Source organism: Rhipicephalus microplus, chromosome 4, assembly GCF_043290135.1.
Source record: "Rhipicephalus microplus isolate Deutch F79 chromosome 4, USDA_Rmic, whole genome shotgun sequence".
Classification (NCBI taxonomy): domain Eukaryota; kingdom Metazoa; phylum Arthropoda; class Arachnida; order Ixodida; family Ixodidae; genus Rhipicephalus; species Rhipicephalus microplus.
This window is the reverse complement of record NC_134703.1, coordinates 207,808,165-207,827,578: the sequence shown is the minus strand read 5'-3', so window position 1 is coordinate 207,827,578 and position 19,414 is coordinate 207,808,165. Positions and strand designations below refer to the sequence as shown.

General features: G+C 43.8%; 1 protein-coding gene across 1 annotated transcript in view; it reads left to right on the top strand.

Moving 5' to 3' along the window:
• LOC119172983 (uncharacterized) overlaps nucleotides 1–19,414 on the top strand; it is a 1,299,788-nt gene that overhangs the window by 490,265 nt on the left and 790,109 nt on the right. Inside the window, exon 22 of the mRNA XM_075893951.1 lies at nucleotides 16,804–16,857. Within this exon, the coding sequence (XP_075750066.1) occupies nucleotides 16,804–16,857 (54 nt within the window). The remainder of the gene's footprint in view (nucleotides 1–16,803; nucleotides 16,858–19,414) is intronic.

Genomic DNA, 19,414 nt, shown 5'->3' with positions numbered 1-19,414 from the left:
AGCCACCTGGCCCCTACAAGTCGCCGCACCGCCAGCCGTACTCTGGCCCAATCAGTGGCCGGTCACCAATCCGCATCTTTCGGAAAACTGACGGCTGAAACTGTTGGAGGGGTGGTCGCTGTACGACGTACCACCAAAGATTTTCAGCCGCCGCCGACAACGCCACGACAAAACCTTAAAGACACGACGGTATCCCGAGCGAGCTCTGACATCGAAACCTCACGTACCGAAGACGACCTAATGACGCAACACGCAAGCATCTGAGCAAGCCGACGTAGTCTTGAGCCGATGCCACAGCCCAACTGCAACGCAAGACGACGAACTAGCGACCTCGACGTTTTTACCGACGACCATATCGTGACAGCTCTCACCGACACTTGAGCCGATTATTCCATCAACAGCGGAGCGTTCGCCATGAAGTGGAAGAAAGTGAACACCGTGTGGGAAGGCCCTGAGATCCGGACAGCTGAATCCACCTAATAACGCCGACAGGAATCCGCACAGCGAGAGTATCCATTAACCACTGTATTTACCCCGCAAGCTTTGTGGTCCTACAACATTGCTCCAGAGACATCATTCTTGGTCTGCAATTCTTAGCTCTTCACGGGGAAGTCATCAACCTAAGATAAAAGTTGATAACCTTATTGATAGAAAAAGTACTGCCACCGCACGCGCTCTCAGCAAAGCGCGCCCTAAATAGGCTCGAGAAACAATTCGCCGTTCCCCTTCGCTCTAGTGTGAGCATTGCTGTCGGCACACAGATATAAAAAAATATGCAGGGCGTCCAGTACTCGTTGGTCGACCGCGACATTTTTGTCGTCAGAGAAATAGCTGAGCTGCGAGGAGGAAAATCTATAGTGATGCTTTTGAACTTCCGCAACGAATACAAGCACTTGAGCAAAGGCACCAACGTTACCTAAAACGAAGACATAGTGAAAGACAGCAACGTTTTCGCTCTCGCCGCGTTTACCAAAGCTCCTACGATGAACCACGCTTGTCAACAAGCTTTCGATGTTAGCGCAAGCCTCCAACGCATAAGCAAGAAGAGCTCAAAACTCTGCTTCGACAACACAAGGAGTGTTTTCACATTCGTTGAAAATTCGACAGACGCCGGTCAGAAAACATAGCATCCTAACAGAAGATAGTGCCGGGCCACTCCGTCAGAGCTCGTACAGAGTGTCGAGGTGAAAACGCGGTGCTATAAAGAAGCAAGTCGACGAAGTGCTACTTGGCGACATCATTCAGCCTTCAAAGAGTCCACAGGCATCACCCGTTTTGTTAGTAAAGAAGAAGGACAGAACCCTACGCTTTTGCGTTGACTGTCGCCGCCTGAACAAGATCACAAAAATGGACGTGTATCGTCTTCCCCAGATAGACGATGCTCTGAATCTACTCACAATGCGAGGTACTTTTCTTCTATGGACGTCGAGACTTGCCATGACCAGATTGAAGCGAACGAGAGAGATAAAAAATGCCTATATTACACCGAACGGCCTGTTCGAGATTGAGATCATGCGCTTTGGTCTTGGCTCACACCCACGACTTCCAACTTGTTTTGGATTCAGAACTGGCCGGCTTGAAGTGGCAGACTAGCCTTGTTTACCTGGATGACGTCGTGGTGTTTTTCTCAAACTTCAACGACAACTCCTCCGACAACTAAAAGCTGTACTGCAAGCAATCAAGTACTCCGGACTCACCCCTCAAGGCCAAAAAGTGCCGCTTTGCCTTTTTCTGTTGTGGTGATTGCGCGTCCATCCCCGTCACTTTAAGGAAGTTTGTGAAATCAGAGCGCCCCTGCTCCCATGGAATCGTTGGATCTCCTGGAGTGTCCAGAAAAGGTGATAATGGCGCTTTCCAGTACGATGCCATCTCGTAGGTGATGCCCCTTTGAATGACAGAAAGCTAGCCAAGGGAAACAGTTCGTCGCTAGCTGGCTTGCTTTGCCGACAGTGCCAAATTGTGCTATCGCGATGCGCTGATTTGCAAGGCAAGACGATGTATAACCGGAAATCCACTGTCTTTTAATTTGATGGCGATCTGTTATACACCGATGTTATCATTGACAACACCCTCTATACACAAAAGGAATGTAATAGGGCTAAGAAAATTAGGAGGACACGTCAGGCTTGTACAGTGCTGAAGAACGGACAAGTCCTATGCTACCATGGATTAGTTCACAGAAAAGAATTTGGGGTGGGGTTTCTTGTCACTGGAGTAATACTGGCTACAAGAGGAATGCAGTAGCATCAGTGAGAGAGTGGCAAGTATCAGAATTCATCAGCACTGACAGGTGGGCGAGTTGGTATTCTTTCATAGTTATGAACGGCGCAAAAAAGAAACACACACACAGGACACAGAAACAAAAACCACACAGACATGGGCACCGGTGTCTGTTTTGTTTTATTCTTCTGTGTCCTGAGTTTTTTGTTTTTCCACCGTTCGTAACTATGCATCATATTTAGGTTTAATAAAAGATACGAGTTGAAGGTGGCACAGCTTTATGCGCCTACATCGAGCCATGGTGATCATATCGTTGAACGCCTCTATGAAACGTAGATTCAGTCAATAATAAAATGAGATTACAGTATACTATTCTGGCGACTTTAGGGCAAAGTTGGCAAAAAATAGGTTGGAGACCATGCAGCAGGGAAATTGGGCATCCGCTCTAGAAATGCCACAGGGAAGTTATTAGTAGAGTTCGCTGAACGTAATAATTCACGGATCTTCAATACCACCTTCGAAAAAACGGACTAACAGTAAGTTGTTCGTGGCAAAGTCCTAATTGTCAAACTAACAATGAAGTCGACTGCATTCTGTGTGCACACCCTGGCATTAGGCAGGATGTAGAAAGTTTGCGAGACCCAATACAGTGACGGCAGAAGAAGAAGAGCTCGTATTCACTTAGATTTATTAAGCAAGAACAAAAACTGATACAAAAAAGTCAAATAGTGAAGCAGCGGGCATAGCGATTCAGAGTATCGATTCAGAATAGATTCAAGGCACTGAATGAGGTAACTGACGTTAGCGTTGACACATTAAATCATAATTCTGCTACTGCGATCAAAAAGTGTCAAATTGAAGTTGGAACTACAATCACACGAAAGGACACTGTCAAACTATCTCATGAGAAAAAAAACTTCTTAAGAGATAACAAAACATAAAAACCCCAAAAGCGACCGACGAAATAGAGCTAGTGGAGCTTTAGCAGCTAATCGATAGGCGTAAGGTAGCGAACATCAGAAGTTTAAACATGGAGAGAAGCGAGCAGAATGTAAAAAGTGGCAGAAGCCTAATAGCTGCAAAATCAAACTAGTGCATAGGCAAAATAAAAAAAATCGCAGCCTATCCACGGAGTAAATGATGATGAGTGGAGCAAAGCGTTCATCTGTCCGTGTGTCCATTCGCCCGTGCATGTGTCTGATCGCGTTCGAGAATGCAGACGGCACGCGGATAACATCGATGAGACGGGGGCCAAGGAAGCCGAGCGCAAGCGCTTTTAACGCACCCACCACTCACTTTGTCCAATGCCCCACTTAAGATGCGCCACGTATGGCACTACCCATGGGAGTAAGGGAGGCTCGCGTTTTCCACGTACCTAGAAACTCAGCGTATATGCATTCATTATGTAATACAAGGAGCATCATCCATGGCCGGTTGTAGAAAACGACAGTGGGTGCATTCGTTATATAGTACAAAGAGTGCCATCTTTGACCGTTTGTAGCAAACGAGGGTGGGTACAATGTAGTGGAAACGTTCCGCCTATGCCATAGGGAGCTTTGCTCCTAAAAATCGGATGTGTGCATTAAGGAACGAGAAAAGCGTTGTCATAACCAATATGGATAGGATAGTGAAGGTGGTGGAAGAGTTCTACAAAGTGTTCTACAGAAGCCAAAACAACCAGGATGATATCGTTAGAAACAATGCTAGTCCTTAAGAATTCGACATCCTTCCAGAAATGACAGGGGAAGTAAGAAAAGCCTAAAAAAACGAAATGAGGCCAAGCCGCTGCTGAGAATAAGGTATCAGCGGACCTCCTGAAAGATGGGGCAGAAATTGTGTTAGAACAACTGGCCACCTTATATACGAACTGTGTCTTGATGGTAAGGGTACTAGAATCTTACAAGAACAGTTATATCATCTATATATTAAGAAAAAGGAACGTCAAGAACTTGAAAAATTACAGGCCGATCAGCTTACTACTTGTTCTCTACAAAGTATTTACAGAAAATAATAGCTCATAGAATCCGGGCGACATCATTGTTCAATCAACCAAGAAACCAAGCAGAAGTTTGTACAGCCTACCCTAGAATAGACCATATTCATACTAGCAATCAGGTAATAGAGAAATGATCGGAATACTATCAACACCAATCTTTCAGTGATTACGAGAAGGCGTTTGACACAGTCGAGACATCAGCAGTTATGCAGGCACTACGTAATCAGGGCATCAAACAACTCTACATAAACATACTGAAATAGATCTACGGTGGATCCACAGCCCACATACTTCTCAATACAGAAAGTGCAGAATCCCAATAAGAAGGGTGTGAAGAAGGGAGACACTAGCTCTCCAATACTATTCACAACGTGTCTACGGGAGTGTTTCAGAACTCTAGACTGGGAAGAGTTAGGCATAAGAGGTAATGAAGAGTGTTGGGAAGGAAAAAAAATAAACGTGTGCAGGCTAGCACTGCAAGAGAAGAAGTAGAAAACAAGAAACAATGTTCGGTCTGGTTTCTTCGCCAATCGACAGTTTTCCTTTACATCGTTACGCTGAAATCCCTCGTGCGTGCACGCCTCCTCCATCGCACGACTCGAACGGACCTTCTCCTCGACCGCGTCGTTCTGCAGGCGGCGAGGACTGGAACGAATGGTTCCTGATCGCCGTAGACCAGACTCATCGACTTGAACACCGGGTCCGATGGATCGTATTAAGACCAAACGCTTGGCTCGACGACCAGAGAATACGAAGCTCCTGCAAGAAGCAAGGTCTCTGCTAACAGACCCTACCACTGACAAGCTCAAGCTGACAGGTATCTGCGACCGTTTGTCAGCTTGTAATAGCGAGCTCTCGAAGGTTAATGATGCTCTCGATAAGTATCTAGTGGACGTAGAGCTCGAAGCGGAGTATGTCGCGGCAGCAGAGTATAACGACAAAGCTATTAGCATGTTCACTGAGATTCGCAGCAATATAGACGGTTTGCGACACGAGGACAATACAGGAGCGGCTGCTCCTCCAGAACGCAACCCCATCACCTTCCGATATGCCAACCGGAATCGGCCCAAAGCTGTCGAACCTTGGCATGCCAACATTTAGAGGTGATATACATGAATGGGTGGCTTTCTGGGAGCAGTTTCAGCAAACTGTCTACCTGAACAACACTTTGTCAACAACGACGATGTTCTTTCTACGTCATTATGTTGCGGGTGAAGCGGCTGCTGCGATATATGGCTTTCCGACTTACGAACTCTGTTATGCACACACCATTGAGGAACGCTTTGAATGTCGTAAACAGATCGAGCAACACTACCTATCGGCGCTTCGCAATCTACCTCACACCAAGTCAGGAAGTAACGTCCGCAGCCTCGGGCGACTTTACGATGCTCTGCAGCTGAATATTCGTTTTCTGACTGCACTAAATGTTTGTACGGTTAGCTTTTCCGCTATGCTGATTGACAAAAAGCCCTACCGTACGATATCATCGATACCATTTTGGCTTATACAAGGGCAAAGCGCAGTCAGGCATTCAGAGAAAACGGGTCTGCTGCCAACGGCTTTGAGCCAAGCGTGGCAGCTGCTATATCTGATGCGGGACAGAATCTAAAGTTGGGCTAGTCGTATATACATGGTATAACTATCAAATAAAATGCACGAAAAACAGACATGAAGAGAGGACAAGCGCTTTCTCGCAACTAAACTGTTTATTAGAAAGGGCAGAATATATATACAGGCAACTGAAAACCACAACGCATGCGTGTGCAGGCAAAGAAGTACATCAGAGGCACATTGAGAAGACGTGGTAAAAGAAGACAGATTATCTCGAAACATAATCTAGAAAAACAAACTCTTTATCGTGCAGCAAAACAGAAGGCTGGCTGACGCATTGTTCCCCTCTTTTTCTTATGTGAAAAGCTTCAGTGAGCTCACGAGTTAATTTATTTTTTGACCGAAAAACCACTTCAGTATCCTGAAAAAGAATTAACAACCGCCCTCTCTGCAATGAGCCGCGAGATGCGATGCACCCACAGATTTCAAGGAAGAATCGTGCTCTCTGAGACGAACATTGACGCATCTTCCCGACTGATCAATATACACTTTACCACAGCTAAAAGGAGTCATGTAAACAACGCCCATTGCGCACTCCACGAACTTTTTGCTGTGTTTCATGCGACATTGCGGAAACTCTTTGCGCATGCGTGAATATAACTATCAATTCAAGCGCACGAAAAACAGACATGAAGAGAGGACAAGCGCTTTCTCGCAACTAAACTGTTTATTAGAAAGGGCAGAATATATATACAGGCAACTGAAAACCACGACGCATGCGTGTGCAGGCAAAAAAATACATCAGTGGCGCATTCACGCATGCGCAAAGAGTTTCCGCAATGTCGCATGAAACACAGCAAAAAGTTCGTAGAGTGCGCAATGGGCGTTGTTTGCATGACTCCTTTTAGCTGTGGTAAAGTGTATATTGGTCAGTCGGGAAGATGCGTCAATGTTCGTCTCAGAGAGCACGATTATTCCTTGAAATCTGTGGGTGCATCGCATCTCGCGGCTCATTGCAGAGAGTGCGGTTGCTATCCTCTTTTTCGGGATACTGAAGTGGCTTTTCGGTCAAAAAATAAATTAACTCGTGAGCTTACTGAAGTTTTTCACATAAGAAAAAGAGGGGAACAATGCGTCAGCCAGCCTTCTGTTTTGCTGCACGATAAAAAGTTTGTTTTTCTAGATTATGTTCCGAGATAATCTGTCTTCTTTTACCATGTGTTCTCAATGTGCCACTGATGTACTTTTTTCCTGCACACGCATGCGTCGTGGTTTTCAGTTGCCTGTATATATATTCTGCCCTTTCTAATAAACAGTTTAGTTGCGAAAAAGCGCTTGTCCTCTCTTCATGTCTGTTTTTCGTGCGCTTCAATTGATAGTTATATCTGATGCGGGGTTAAAGGAGCTGCTCACCTATATACGAATAAAGCTAAAAAGTCGGGAGCAGTGCAAGCCCTTTAATGACCTACTGCTACCTTTAATGACCGACGTCCGTGTGGCCTAATGGATAAGGCGTCTGACTTCGGATCAGAAGATTAATGACCGACATCTGAATGACCGTGCACAGAGGACTGTAAGCGGCAGAACAAGCACGGCTTCCGTGCTACACAACACATCGAGTAGCTGGGGTGAGTGTTTTTTCTGCAAGTCGTACAAACATGGCACCCGCGCCTGTGACGTGAACCCTGCTATCGATTCGAAGAAAGGAATGCTTGCTAAAGACACCGCTGCTATCGATGCACATCCCGAGGACATCAGAGACATTCTTGCCGCGTCAAACTCACCTGCTCAAATTGCCATGGGAGGCACGCATCAAGTATGAGCGACCCGCACTACACATCGAACCAAACGACGACACCTTCTCCTCCAGTTGACTCCTCAGGCAGCACAGTAGGAATGGTGTCATCAAAATCAGTTATCCTGTGTGACAAGAATGCACTAAGCGGTGGCACAACAAACCACAGTGAAGTATATCTACAAACGCTTCGCGCCTTTGTCATCGAAAACGGCGACACAAGGTATGTCCGAGGGGTTCTCGACGCAGGGAGCCAGTGATACTTCATCACGGAATATCTCGCCAATAAATTACACCTACTTATGCTGGGAGAATCGCGCTGAATACGTTTGGCTGTTCATCACCAAGTACTGTGGAAAGACGGCAAGTGGTACAATTTCCACTGCGTAACCAACATGGTTCTGACACCTGCACAATGCTCGCAATCGTTGTTAAAGTTATCTGTCAGAATATCGCTTCCCCGAAACCTGCAGCCACTTCCTTCAGAACCTGCGTCTCGAAGGCAAAGTCATTGCGGGCAAAAGGAAGTTTGATGCGGAAACAGAAAATAGCCACAGCTTGTTGGTCGGTGCTAACCACCTGCGGCAAACCATGTCGTGGTGTATCGTCAAAAGTGCATAGTTTCCAGGACTGGTAGAAATTGTTAAAGCGTTTGGATGGATGTTACGTAGACCCAGTCACCAAAAAACAATTCTTGACTGCAGCTCTAGCCTAATGGTTCGCATTCTGGAAGTGCAAGCAATTGGTGACGACAAATCAACCTCGCAGATCTTGCAATCTTTTTAGCGACTAGAAGCAGCGGGCATCGCAGATTCCACGGAACATTCCTCCCACGAGTCCATTGCACGATTCCATATTACTATTAGCAAGAAAAGTGTGACCTTCATCATGTTCATTGACAAAGAACGGTAGGCAGACACAGTTGGGCTAACAAAAAACACCCTATTTTGGCTCGCACAGATTGGCGAGAGCAATGGCCTGTGAGCGGGTCGGCGTAGCCAAAGGACCAATGTCCTTCAAAATGCAGGCTTTCATTTTTATAGGTTCCTTCCAACAATTTTTCATCAAATGGATTCATTGACGTGTTTATCTGCATTGAAACAAGCTAAGTATTTTCTTTTCACATACACACTACCAACTATGCTAAAAAATAACCCTAGGCAGTTTTGGAATCTTGTGTGTGGCAGCGAGAACTGCACTATAGTTTCGCTGAAGGCTGATGGGCATCCCGTGCTTGACGTAGATTGTGCATTTCTGCTAAAGGACACATGCATAAAAATTTTGTCACACTAGGTGATCACCAATAACCAAATCACCGCTCTGTCACCCCGTTACCTACCCATTGACGCTATTTTTGTTACCTCCGAGGGTATTTGTGCGGACATTAAAAACCTCAAAAGCTCATCATCATTTGGAGTTGATGAAATCAATACTAAGATTCTAAAAATACTGTTGAATATTCTTAATTATACTGTCGTGCATTTTTTCACAGTCTTTGCAGCACTCTAGCCTTCCGGAAGACTGGCTGGTTGATAAGATAGTACCAGTTAATAAGTCAAGGGCAACACATAATCTACTAAATTTCCGTTCAGTATCCCTCACATCTGTCCCGTGCCAACTGCTTGAGCATATAATTTTCACTCACCTCGTTGACTTTCTCCAGTCTAACCAAGTTTCAGCCCCCCTCAGCAAGGCTGCAGTGAAAAGTTCTTTTGTGAAACTACTAGCTACTACTACTAGACTGCATGTCTTGCTCGATTCTGAATTCACCATTGACAGTAATTTTTAGATAATTCGAAGGTATTCGGTAAGGTCAGCCGTGGGCCACTATTTTTTAAGCTGAAACATTTAGGTATAGTTCCTAGCGTGCTAAACTAGATCCGAGCCTTTCTTTGTAACCGAACGCCCTTTGTTTCTGCCAACAATTTTTGCTCCCCCGTCCGACCGGTGCTCTCCGGTGTTCCCCAAAGCCTTTTGTTGGGACCCTTGCTGTTCTTAATTTTTTTTAATGACTTGCCAACTAACGTCGTATCAAAGGTATGGGTATTCGTTGATGACTGCCTTATTTATAGGAAAATAAGTAACGAAGGCGACGTGACCTCGCTTCAGACGGATCCTAATAATGTGTTTACCTGTCGCTAAATATAAAACACGGGACTGAACATTTTAAAATAAAAACAATGCCTGTGTGCCACACTTCGCTTGTTAGACCATAGTATCACCTTCATAATACCTACCTCGAGGCTGTTTCATTTTACACATATCTAGGTTTCATAGTTTTATTAATATGCCATGGTACTATCATATGAAATATATCATCGCCAAGGCTAACCGTCAACTCGGGTATTTTCACAGAAATGTCTACAGGGCACTTCATTCTTTATAAAGCTTTATCACAGTTCCCACTTTTGTCCATCACTTGCATATGCATCATCCAACTGGGATCCTGGTGGCACTACACTAACACAAAATAAATCACTCCAGAATCGTTCAGTTTGCTTTATCTTGTGCAATTATAACCGCATGGCCAGTCTTACAATAATAAATTCTAAACTCAACCTTCCTGAACTCCACATTAGACGTAAAGTTACCCGGTACGTAAAGTTATATCTGTCAGGTACTAGTGTTTTTCTTCTAACTACAAATGCCCGTGAAGTACGAAAAATACCACGTTAAAAACCCGCTCGTGCGCTAGTGCACGCAATGATTCTATCACGCCAGAACGTCTCTTTCATAAGCTTTATTATCATAACTACATCTTTCGCGAACATTTTGTTCGCGGCTTGCTTTCATTTTAAGTACTACTTAATGAAATATCTTTTACGATCAGCTGCCACTAACACCGGTACATCACGTTTTACACTTTTTTTTACAAAACATGTTTGGCGCTGCTTTATTTCTGCTACGCTAAATACAGGGTGTGCGGCGTAACTTAAGCCAGAGTTCAAAAATATTCAAGAACGCGTAATCACGACGCGACCAAACACACGTTGCTCACTGTTGCCTTGATTTAGTCAGACTATTTGTGTTTCATTTCATTTCATTTATTTTCTCTCAATGCACAAGGCGTTACAGAGAGGAGTGGTGGAAAAACAAGTAGCAATCTGTACAAACAAATGGAGCATGTTTAAATAGGGTATGCGTTTATGGTACTCTTGAAGTTGGCCGGGTCAGTGATGGATGCGATGGAAGCGGGAAGGTGATTCCAGTCCGTGCTTGTTTCGGGCACGAATGAATTAAAATGGAGGTTTGTACGGCTGCTTGTAATTCCAACTTTGAAGTGGTGATCGCTGCGGGATGAAATGTAGGATGGCACCAAAAAAAGCGAGTTACTCAGCGAGTGCATGGTATGGTACAACTTGTGGAAGAGGCACAAGTGCGAGATTTTGCGGCGAAAGGATAGGCTAGGTAGATTTAAGGTTGACTTCATATGGGTTACGCTTGCTGTACGGGAATAGTTCGACAAAATGAAACGAGCGGCGCGATTTTGAATTGCTTCGATGCTACTGATATGGATGTTTACGTGGGGATCCCATACAGATGATGAATATTCTAGCTTTGGTCGGACTAATGTTTTATAGAGCAGAAGTTTCAGTTGCATTGGGGCAAGGGAGAAGTTACGGCGTAAATAACCAAGTGTGCGGTTAGCATTGTTTTTAATAAGGTCAATGTGAGACTGCCAGGAAAAGTTGTCAGAAATTGTAACGCCAAGGTACTTGTAAGAGCTAACTTTAGTAAGGGGAGAATTATTAAGTACGTAGTTAGTAGAAATATTACATGTTCGACGTGAAAATCTCATTACCTTGCATTTAGTACCATTAAGGTTCATTAGCCAAGTATCGCACCAAGATGAAACATTGTCTAAGTCACACTGAAGGGCAAGGTGGTCAGAAGGGGTTTTAATTTCGCGGTAAATAACACAATCATCGGCGAAAAGTTTAATGGAAGAAGAGATGTTATGTGGCAAATCGTTTATGTAAATCAGGAAGAGTAGTGGGCCAAGAACGGATCCTTGGGGGATGCCAGAGGTTACGGGTGAGAGGGGGGAGTTGGATTCATTCGCAGTTACAAATTGGGAGCAGTCTATTAGAAAGCATTCAATCCATTTTAATATGTTAGCATCAAGATTAAGTTTGATTAGTTTTAGCAGTAGCAGTTTATGGCATAAAGTGTCAAAAGCTTTAGCAAAGTCGAGAAAAATACAGTCAACAAGGGAAGAAGCGTTAATGGCAAGAAAAAGGTCATTAGTAAAGCAGAGAAGTTGGGTCTCACACGAGTACTGTTTCCGGAATCCATGCTGGTGATGATTAAGGAACGAGTTGTTTTCTAAAAAAATGATTATGTGGGAGTAGATGACGTGTTCCATGAGCTTACATGGTATACTTGTTAACGATATGGGCCTGTAATTGCGGGGGTTATGAACGTCACCTGATTTGTAAAGAGGAACCACCTTTCCCGCTTTCCAGTCGCCCGGGAGGCAATGACATTCCAAAGACTGTGTGAAAAGCTTACATAAAATGACAGATGAATAAACAGAGGTAGCATGCAAAAACTTTGCACAGATACCGTCTTCACCTGGAGCACTGGCTAATTTCAAGTTTTCTATCAATTTTTGTATGCCGACACAGTCAAATAAAAGGGGTTCTATGGGAACAAAGTTGTGGGTGGGGGTATCGGGAAAGGAAAGTGCTGTAGGTTTAACAAAGCACGATGAAAACACAGAGCTTAAAATGACACAACACTCTTCTTTTGGTACACGGCTGTTATCATCATGGATTAGTTCTATCGCCTTTTTTTCATTTCCTCTAATCATCTGCCAAAATTTCTGTGGTTTAGTTGCAAGCAGGGAGGGAAGCGTTTGTTGATAATAATTTTCTTTTGCAACGGATAATGCGCGAGTGTACTCGTCAGCTGCGTGATGATAAGCGGACCACCTTTCCGCGTTGTTAGTTAGCTTTGCCCTTCGAAAAATTCGTTTCTTTTTATTCAGTAGTAGTTTTAGTGTAAGCGTGAACCAAGGGGACTTTGCGTTTTGCCTAATTCTGCGGAGTGGAATAAAATGATTGGTAAGTTCTGCTACCTTCTGCTTAAACAAATTCCAGTTTTGTTGCACGGACGTTTCCAGAAATTGCGAAAGGTAATCGTTTAGAAAAAGCTGAAGCTCATTATTGATTGATACATAGTCGGCTCTTTTGTAGTCCCTAAAAATTTTGAGCTATCATTTCTTTTAGTTGTTTTAGTCATGTTAAAATGAATAGCTAGATGGTCGCTTACGCCCCGAATAACTGATAGGGATTTAATTAGGTCGGGATGCGTGGTCAGCACCAAGTCTAGAACTGAGGAGGTGGACAAGGTAATGCGGGTTGGAGCGTTAACCAGCTGGGTAAGGTTAAAGTCTGAACACACATCAAGAAAGGCAGCACTGTCAGCAGAAGTTGATGAAATTATTGGGAAAGGGGAAGACCACGAAACATTAGGGAAGTTAAAGTCACCTAGGAGAAACATAGGCGCAGCCGGAAACCTTACTCGCAACTTATTTAGTACATCGTGTAATTAATTTGCGAAACCGGTAGTAAGGTTAGAAGGCCGGTAGCAGCCACAAACAACAATATCTTTGTGGGCAATGCGAACACAAGCGACAACAACTTCAAGCGGTGAAACAACAGGCACGCTGAACGAGCTACTCTCGTCGCTAATGGCAATCAATACGCCGCCGCCGCACTTCGTACCCCGGTCACAGCGGTAGAATTTAAACTTTTTTGAACAGTTAAATATTTCGTTATTTTCAATTTTAGCGGACAGCCAAGTTTCAGTTACTACGACGACATCAGCTAGACATGTATCTATTAGCGCAGATAGGGCATCACGCTTGTTAGTAACACTTCGAGAATTACATAGCAAAAAAGAAAATTCGTGAGCTCGAAAATGCTTATCTAGCTATTGATGTGAAGGAGGAGCGCTGGCCCCTGCGCATTCTGCATTGCTTACTTCGGGAGCAACGTGGACGGGGTTATCATAAATAGGTCCTGCCTCAGTTACACGATCGGTGACCAGACAATAAACGTAGGCTTTCTTGTTGATGAGTATCTTGTTATACTTCAAGTAATATGGCTGCCCAGTGCTTTTCACGAAATTTAAAAGCTTTTTCTGGATGTGGCGCGTGGCCTTGCATAAATCTTCGCTAACTGACACGGGGGTGCTGCGAAGCATCGATTACTTAGTAAAGACACTTTCTCTTGTTTTGAACGAACTGAAGCGAACAATAACAGGTCGACATTTGTTCTGTACATGTTCCAAGCCTGTGTGCACGGGAGATGGCCTCATTAGGAAGTTCCAGTTTAAGGGACGCAGACAGGATTTCACGAATTTTTAGCTCCGACTTAGCCCAGGTTTCTGAAGCAGAATCCAATATCCCATAAAAAATTAGGTTCTCCCTGCGAGAGCGATCCTCGAAGTCATCAAGCCGTGAACAGAGAGCGACACTTTCGTGTCGCACGGCAGCCGTTACAAGACCTTGTATCTGTGCATTGTCTGGAACGCTCTCGAGAAAAATAACCTTCTGTTCAAGTACAGTTGGTCAGGTGGTTAAATCTGTTACTTTGGAATCAAGTAACAACTGGTCTTCTTTAACTTCGTTAATAGTCTTCTGCAAGTTGTCATGACGCTCATCCAAGTGTGCAGTTAGTTTGCTGATGGCGGCTAATACTTCGCTATTCGGACCAGGATTCTGTTCAATATCCCCGCAAAGAAGAAGTTCCTTTATAACAACAAAACACTCTGCGACTATATCAAGCAACACATGTGGGCATGGAAGGAGCAGCAGACAATAGTTGCTAGATCGCTTAGCGCTATAATCTTGGGAGGGACCAACCTGCACGAAAAGCAAAAAGTGGTTGGATGAGACCATGGTGGCGGCCGCTCCGTTCTACTGCCCACTGAGGCGTGCGGTGCAAGGCTGGCTGTATTTGTAGTTTTCTGGGTGGCTCGACGATGTCGATGCGGTTGGCTTGGTGGCAGCGTAAGGGGTTACCGGAACGGGAGGTTGAAGTGGCACCGGGCAACAACGGCTCGGTTCGGGCTGGGGAGGGCACGTGCCGTATGGCGTGCCAGGCGCATGTGGTTCCACGCGGTCCGGCGAGCTCGTGCTGATGACTGCGAACAACTGTACGAAAAGGAAAAAGTGGTTGAATGAGACCATGGTGGCGGCCGCTCCGTTCCACTGCCCACTCTCAAATATTATTCTTAAACATTATTGTTTTCAATTATTATTTAATTGGCTATGTTTATTAAACTAACTTTTCAAAAAAGGAAGATAGAGAAAAAAATTCAATGGGAAAGTTGTAGACTGGTTTGCAAAACGTCCACTTAGGCAGTTTGGAACTTTATATCTGTCAGGTATTAGTGTTTTTCTGCTAATTACAAATGCCCACGAAGTACGAAAAATACCACGTTAAAAACCCGCTCGTGCGCTAGTGCACGCAATGATTCTAGCACGCCCGAACGTTCCGCGTACGAACGGTGATAGCATTTGCCCCATTCTGTCTAGGCAGGGCCGCAACAATGGTGGTGGCTTTACTATGAACACGTTTTGCTATCGGAAACAAGAACGACAACCACTGTGACTGCTTATTGCTGTCATGAACTGTTGCGAGACAAGCATGTAATTTGTACGCGGAACGATAGGGAGCACTAGAATCATCGTGCGCACTGACGCGCGAGTGGGTTTGTCAAGTGTTAGTTTTTTTATATTTTGCAGGCATTTGCATTTAGCATAAAAACACTAATACTTAACAGATAGAAAGTTCAAAATTGTCTAATCGGACGTCTTGCGAACCAATCTACAACATATCTAATAAACAACATTTGAGAACACAGAACATAGTCTAATTCCAAGCAACTGTGAGTAACATGCACTTATTCGCATCGTAATTACGTGTTCAGGTATATTTTTAAACTTCGGCTAAATTTACGTGGAGACCCTGTATATATGTCTTGTATTTTTGTTTTTGTTCTTTCTTCAGATTGCTGTTCTTGAACATCTATTACCTGCGTTATCGCTACTGCTACGTCAGTGTTGTTGATGCAGTTCATATGTAATCGATTTCTGTATATTTCTTTCAATTATTGAAGTTTTGTTCTTGTATATATTTATGAAGTGTTCTTTCTCATTTGTGATATTTAACATGACCCTACCCTCTATAATGTGAGACCCCTTAGGGTAAAGTAAATAAATAAATAAATATAAATATTGCCTCAAGATTCGGGTACCATGAAAATTTTTTAAACCCGCTAAATACAAGCCCAGCTGCAAGGTTTTCTCACAGCCGTTAAGCGTTTTGTCTCTTGTCTCGTTCCAACGAATTCTCCGAAAACAAAGCAGGGAGAGATGGCATGGTGAAAGACGTTACATCACGCACTACTGATGACAACGAGCACAATATTTTCTTTGTTATTTTTGTCGTCGAATGCACTGCTTAACCTCAGAAGGATTGCGAAGGAGAGCGCTGGTACGTCGTGCCATTCCACTGCAGCTGCTATAACTATGCAGCTTATGAGGCTCAAAGCAGCAAACGTTCGTGGATTTAAGCCTTATGAACTCGCGAAAGTTTGTGTTTATGGCAATAGTTGCCAAGGGAAGAGCGATTGTGTTCCAGCTGGTTTTGAGAACGAAGTACGAAATCCTGGCTGCGTGCTACTCTGCAATGTTTGGCTCAGACGCTTCTGAGCCAAACAGAGCCAAACACTTCTGAGAGGCTGAAACCGCCGGAGTCTTCCGCATTTATTCATCTCTGCTTCAGATTGACCCATCGTGTCTGACATTTTAGCGCAAGGATGAAGCCCGGGGATAAATGACGCGTCATTTACACATAAATGCGAGTTGTTTCTGGTGCTGCCCAGGAAAACATGTGCTGCGCATTTCATTGAAACTTCCGCTTTTCTAAGATGTTGGTTAAGTACCGCTTAGCTGGTCCGAGTACTACCCTGCATATTTTGTTGTCTGTAGACGCAGTGTCGTTAAATGATAGTGAGTGAAGTACCAAGTTGTGCATGAAGGTGGCAAAAAAAAAGAATTCTTTCAGTGTCATGTTTGAATTCTAAGTAATTGCGCAGGCCTGTGTTGTTGTAGTAGCATGGGACACCTTCTTGTTTACCAAGTTCTTTTTCTTATGTAAATGTTATTTTTTCATCGGTGAAGGCTGTGCTTCATTTCGTGCGCTGGTGGTTTGTGAACGTTTTGCAGGGCAAGCCAGGAGCCAGTGGACCTCAAGGTGCCCAAGGACCTCCTGGAGAAAGGGTGAGGACATGTAACACGTGTCAATTTACTCATCTCTGATGAAGGCATCGATAACAGTCAGTTACATAGCGCAACCGAATATACGTTAATTAACTGGTTCGATGTAAGAGAGATTGCTTTATGTATACGCGTAAAATCTGGATGGTTTAAACATGAAGCCTTTACTGCCATTAAAAGTGCTCCTATGAACATCAGTACCTTAACGACAGTATACTTGTTATATCGCCACGCATGCTCCTTTCTTTCTGTGTCATGATGCCGGCCCCTCACACGTGTATACAGTACCTTGTGCAAATCGCGCCCAAATGTCTAGAAGTAGTCGATAATATCTTGAGACCATTTATTAGGGTTCAGCCCAAAAAGGCGAACAGCTCAGTAGATTTTATAGTATACACGGCCACTAATGATAATGTTAAATGTTTGAAGCCACATGTACTAAAGTCAACGGGCTTTGCAACAGAACAGTTTATCGGCGACCGATGTTCTGTGCGCCAATATCAGTGCACAGCGTGCTTCGCTTGTTTATTCTTAGTTTTCGTTTCGCGGCCACGTTTTCTACAGAGGCGTACGGGGACCATCTATCAAAATTACGTACAAAGAGCTCCGTTTAAGCTTCGTATTGAATCAGCGATAGTATAAATGTAGTGACGCGGTCAAATCTTAGCTGTGCGTTTTTAGTTTTCTATATTAGGCGAATTATGAGCCGTAACACGCAAGTGTGAAAAATATATAATTTCACAAGCATTCTGATTGCGCAGCTAGGAAAAAAATGAGAGAGGGTGAGCTGTTGCCCCCTACCAAAACGTGCTCGTTTTCGCAACACGCGGAATGTACGACGTGGATGTCTGGTTCGCACCATATACCTTGCTGTAGCACTCGTCAAAATAGCAGGGGTGCTGCGCAGGATATGCGAAGTTAGACAAAACTCATTACCAGCACAAGCTCTGAACACACCATATAAGGAAATCTGAGGTCGATTCAACGAGACATCAAAGAACGTAGTATAGGTGATATCTACAATTTTCTCGTATTTTTTTTATTATGCCTGTAGGAGAGAACAGCTCGTCATTACTATTTTTTTTTCAAACAAAAAAAATTTCGAACCAAAAAAAAATCTACAAGCATCGCCGGGTGAGGACGGTTATGTCACGAATTGAGTGTTTGTCGAAATTCGCAATCAACTAACAGCGACGCCAACTATGTATCTAAAGTAACTTCTTGCTTAGCACAATTAGAAGTCATGAAGAAATAGCTTTTTTTACCTTTTTGCGTTCTGACCAACTTAAGTATTTTTAATAATTTGCGAAAAAACGCTATGGTTATGTGGCGCCATTTCTGTTTGCGTGAACGTCATAGCTTGTTCATATTTACAGCAGAGATAGTACCTTATGTGAATATTTATCTTCTTCATTTTTATTTGTCTAGTAATCTTCAAAGAAGGGAAATTTATTGCGCTAAAAATAAAAAAAACTATTAGTCAATTTAGAAACATATTTATAAAAAAACTAATCCTAAATTCACTCGAAATTTTCGTAATTGTACTCAGAAGACTGCTTGTCGTATTCTGAAAAAAACGCCAGGCCTGCGCGAAGGCGCAGCAAGCTCATAGCGAATCCTAGAAGAGCGGTCTTTGAGAACCTTTTCTAAACATCTATTGCAGCACACTTTCTTGATGTCCACTACGGCATATGAAATTTTCAGGGTAGTGGGCCGGCATTCACTATGGTATTTTTCGTTATTTTTCTGAGAAGTGTGCACGGTGTCCGCTAAACGATTGCGAGGACCTTTCTGCCAATCATTCATGCAGTGGCTGGCAACAATGAGGAATTATGCTTGAACTGGGCATGCGCCTTAGTTAATAGCTCAACAAATGGAAGCTTTTGAAATGGGTTCAAGCATTGGATTGCCCACTGGTCATGCTATTCGCATTGTGCGATGACTGCCTGTACATCTGCTGTTTTAAAACGCTTTCTAAGTCGCACTAACGCGATTGCTTATCTGACATCAAGCCCGCCTAAGGCAGATTTGCCATCACGTCCTCAGCACCGACGTATTTGGCAATAGAGAATGATGACGAATTACCTTTTAATTTTATTATGATGACTGCGTAGCGTAGTATATAGCACTCTAGATTGGCTGGACTTCACTTTGATCCTGACTGGAGACCAGCAAGAGAGTATTTTGAAGAAAGTATCTCAAGGTTTCTCGAGGTAATAAGAAAAGACGAATGTGTACCTAGAAACAGTAGAAGCCTAATTAACCATGAAGGAATTCTAGGAAGTGAGTAAAACGCTTGTCCTCAAGCGTCTGCTCAATTCATAGCAATTTTCTCTCCGGACATCAGGAGTAATATTTTTGCTCCGACTCGTCGGAGGAATCGTGTGGCACACCTGGAGTCCTTTTAAAAGATATTTCACTCTAGCTGACAGGAGCATTTGCGTGGTGCGTGCGGAGGACTTTTTACTGGCATTTTTCTCCGGGTAGCCGGACTATTTACGTGGCACCTCCGGAGCATTTTTCGCGGGTTTTTCACTCCGGCTATGCGGAGCTTTCGTGT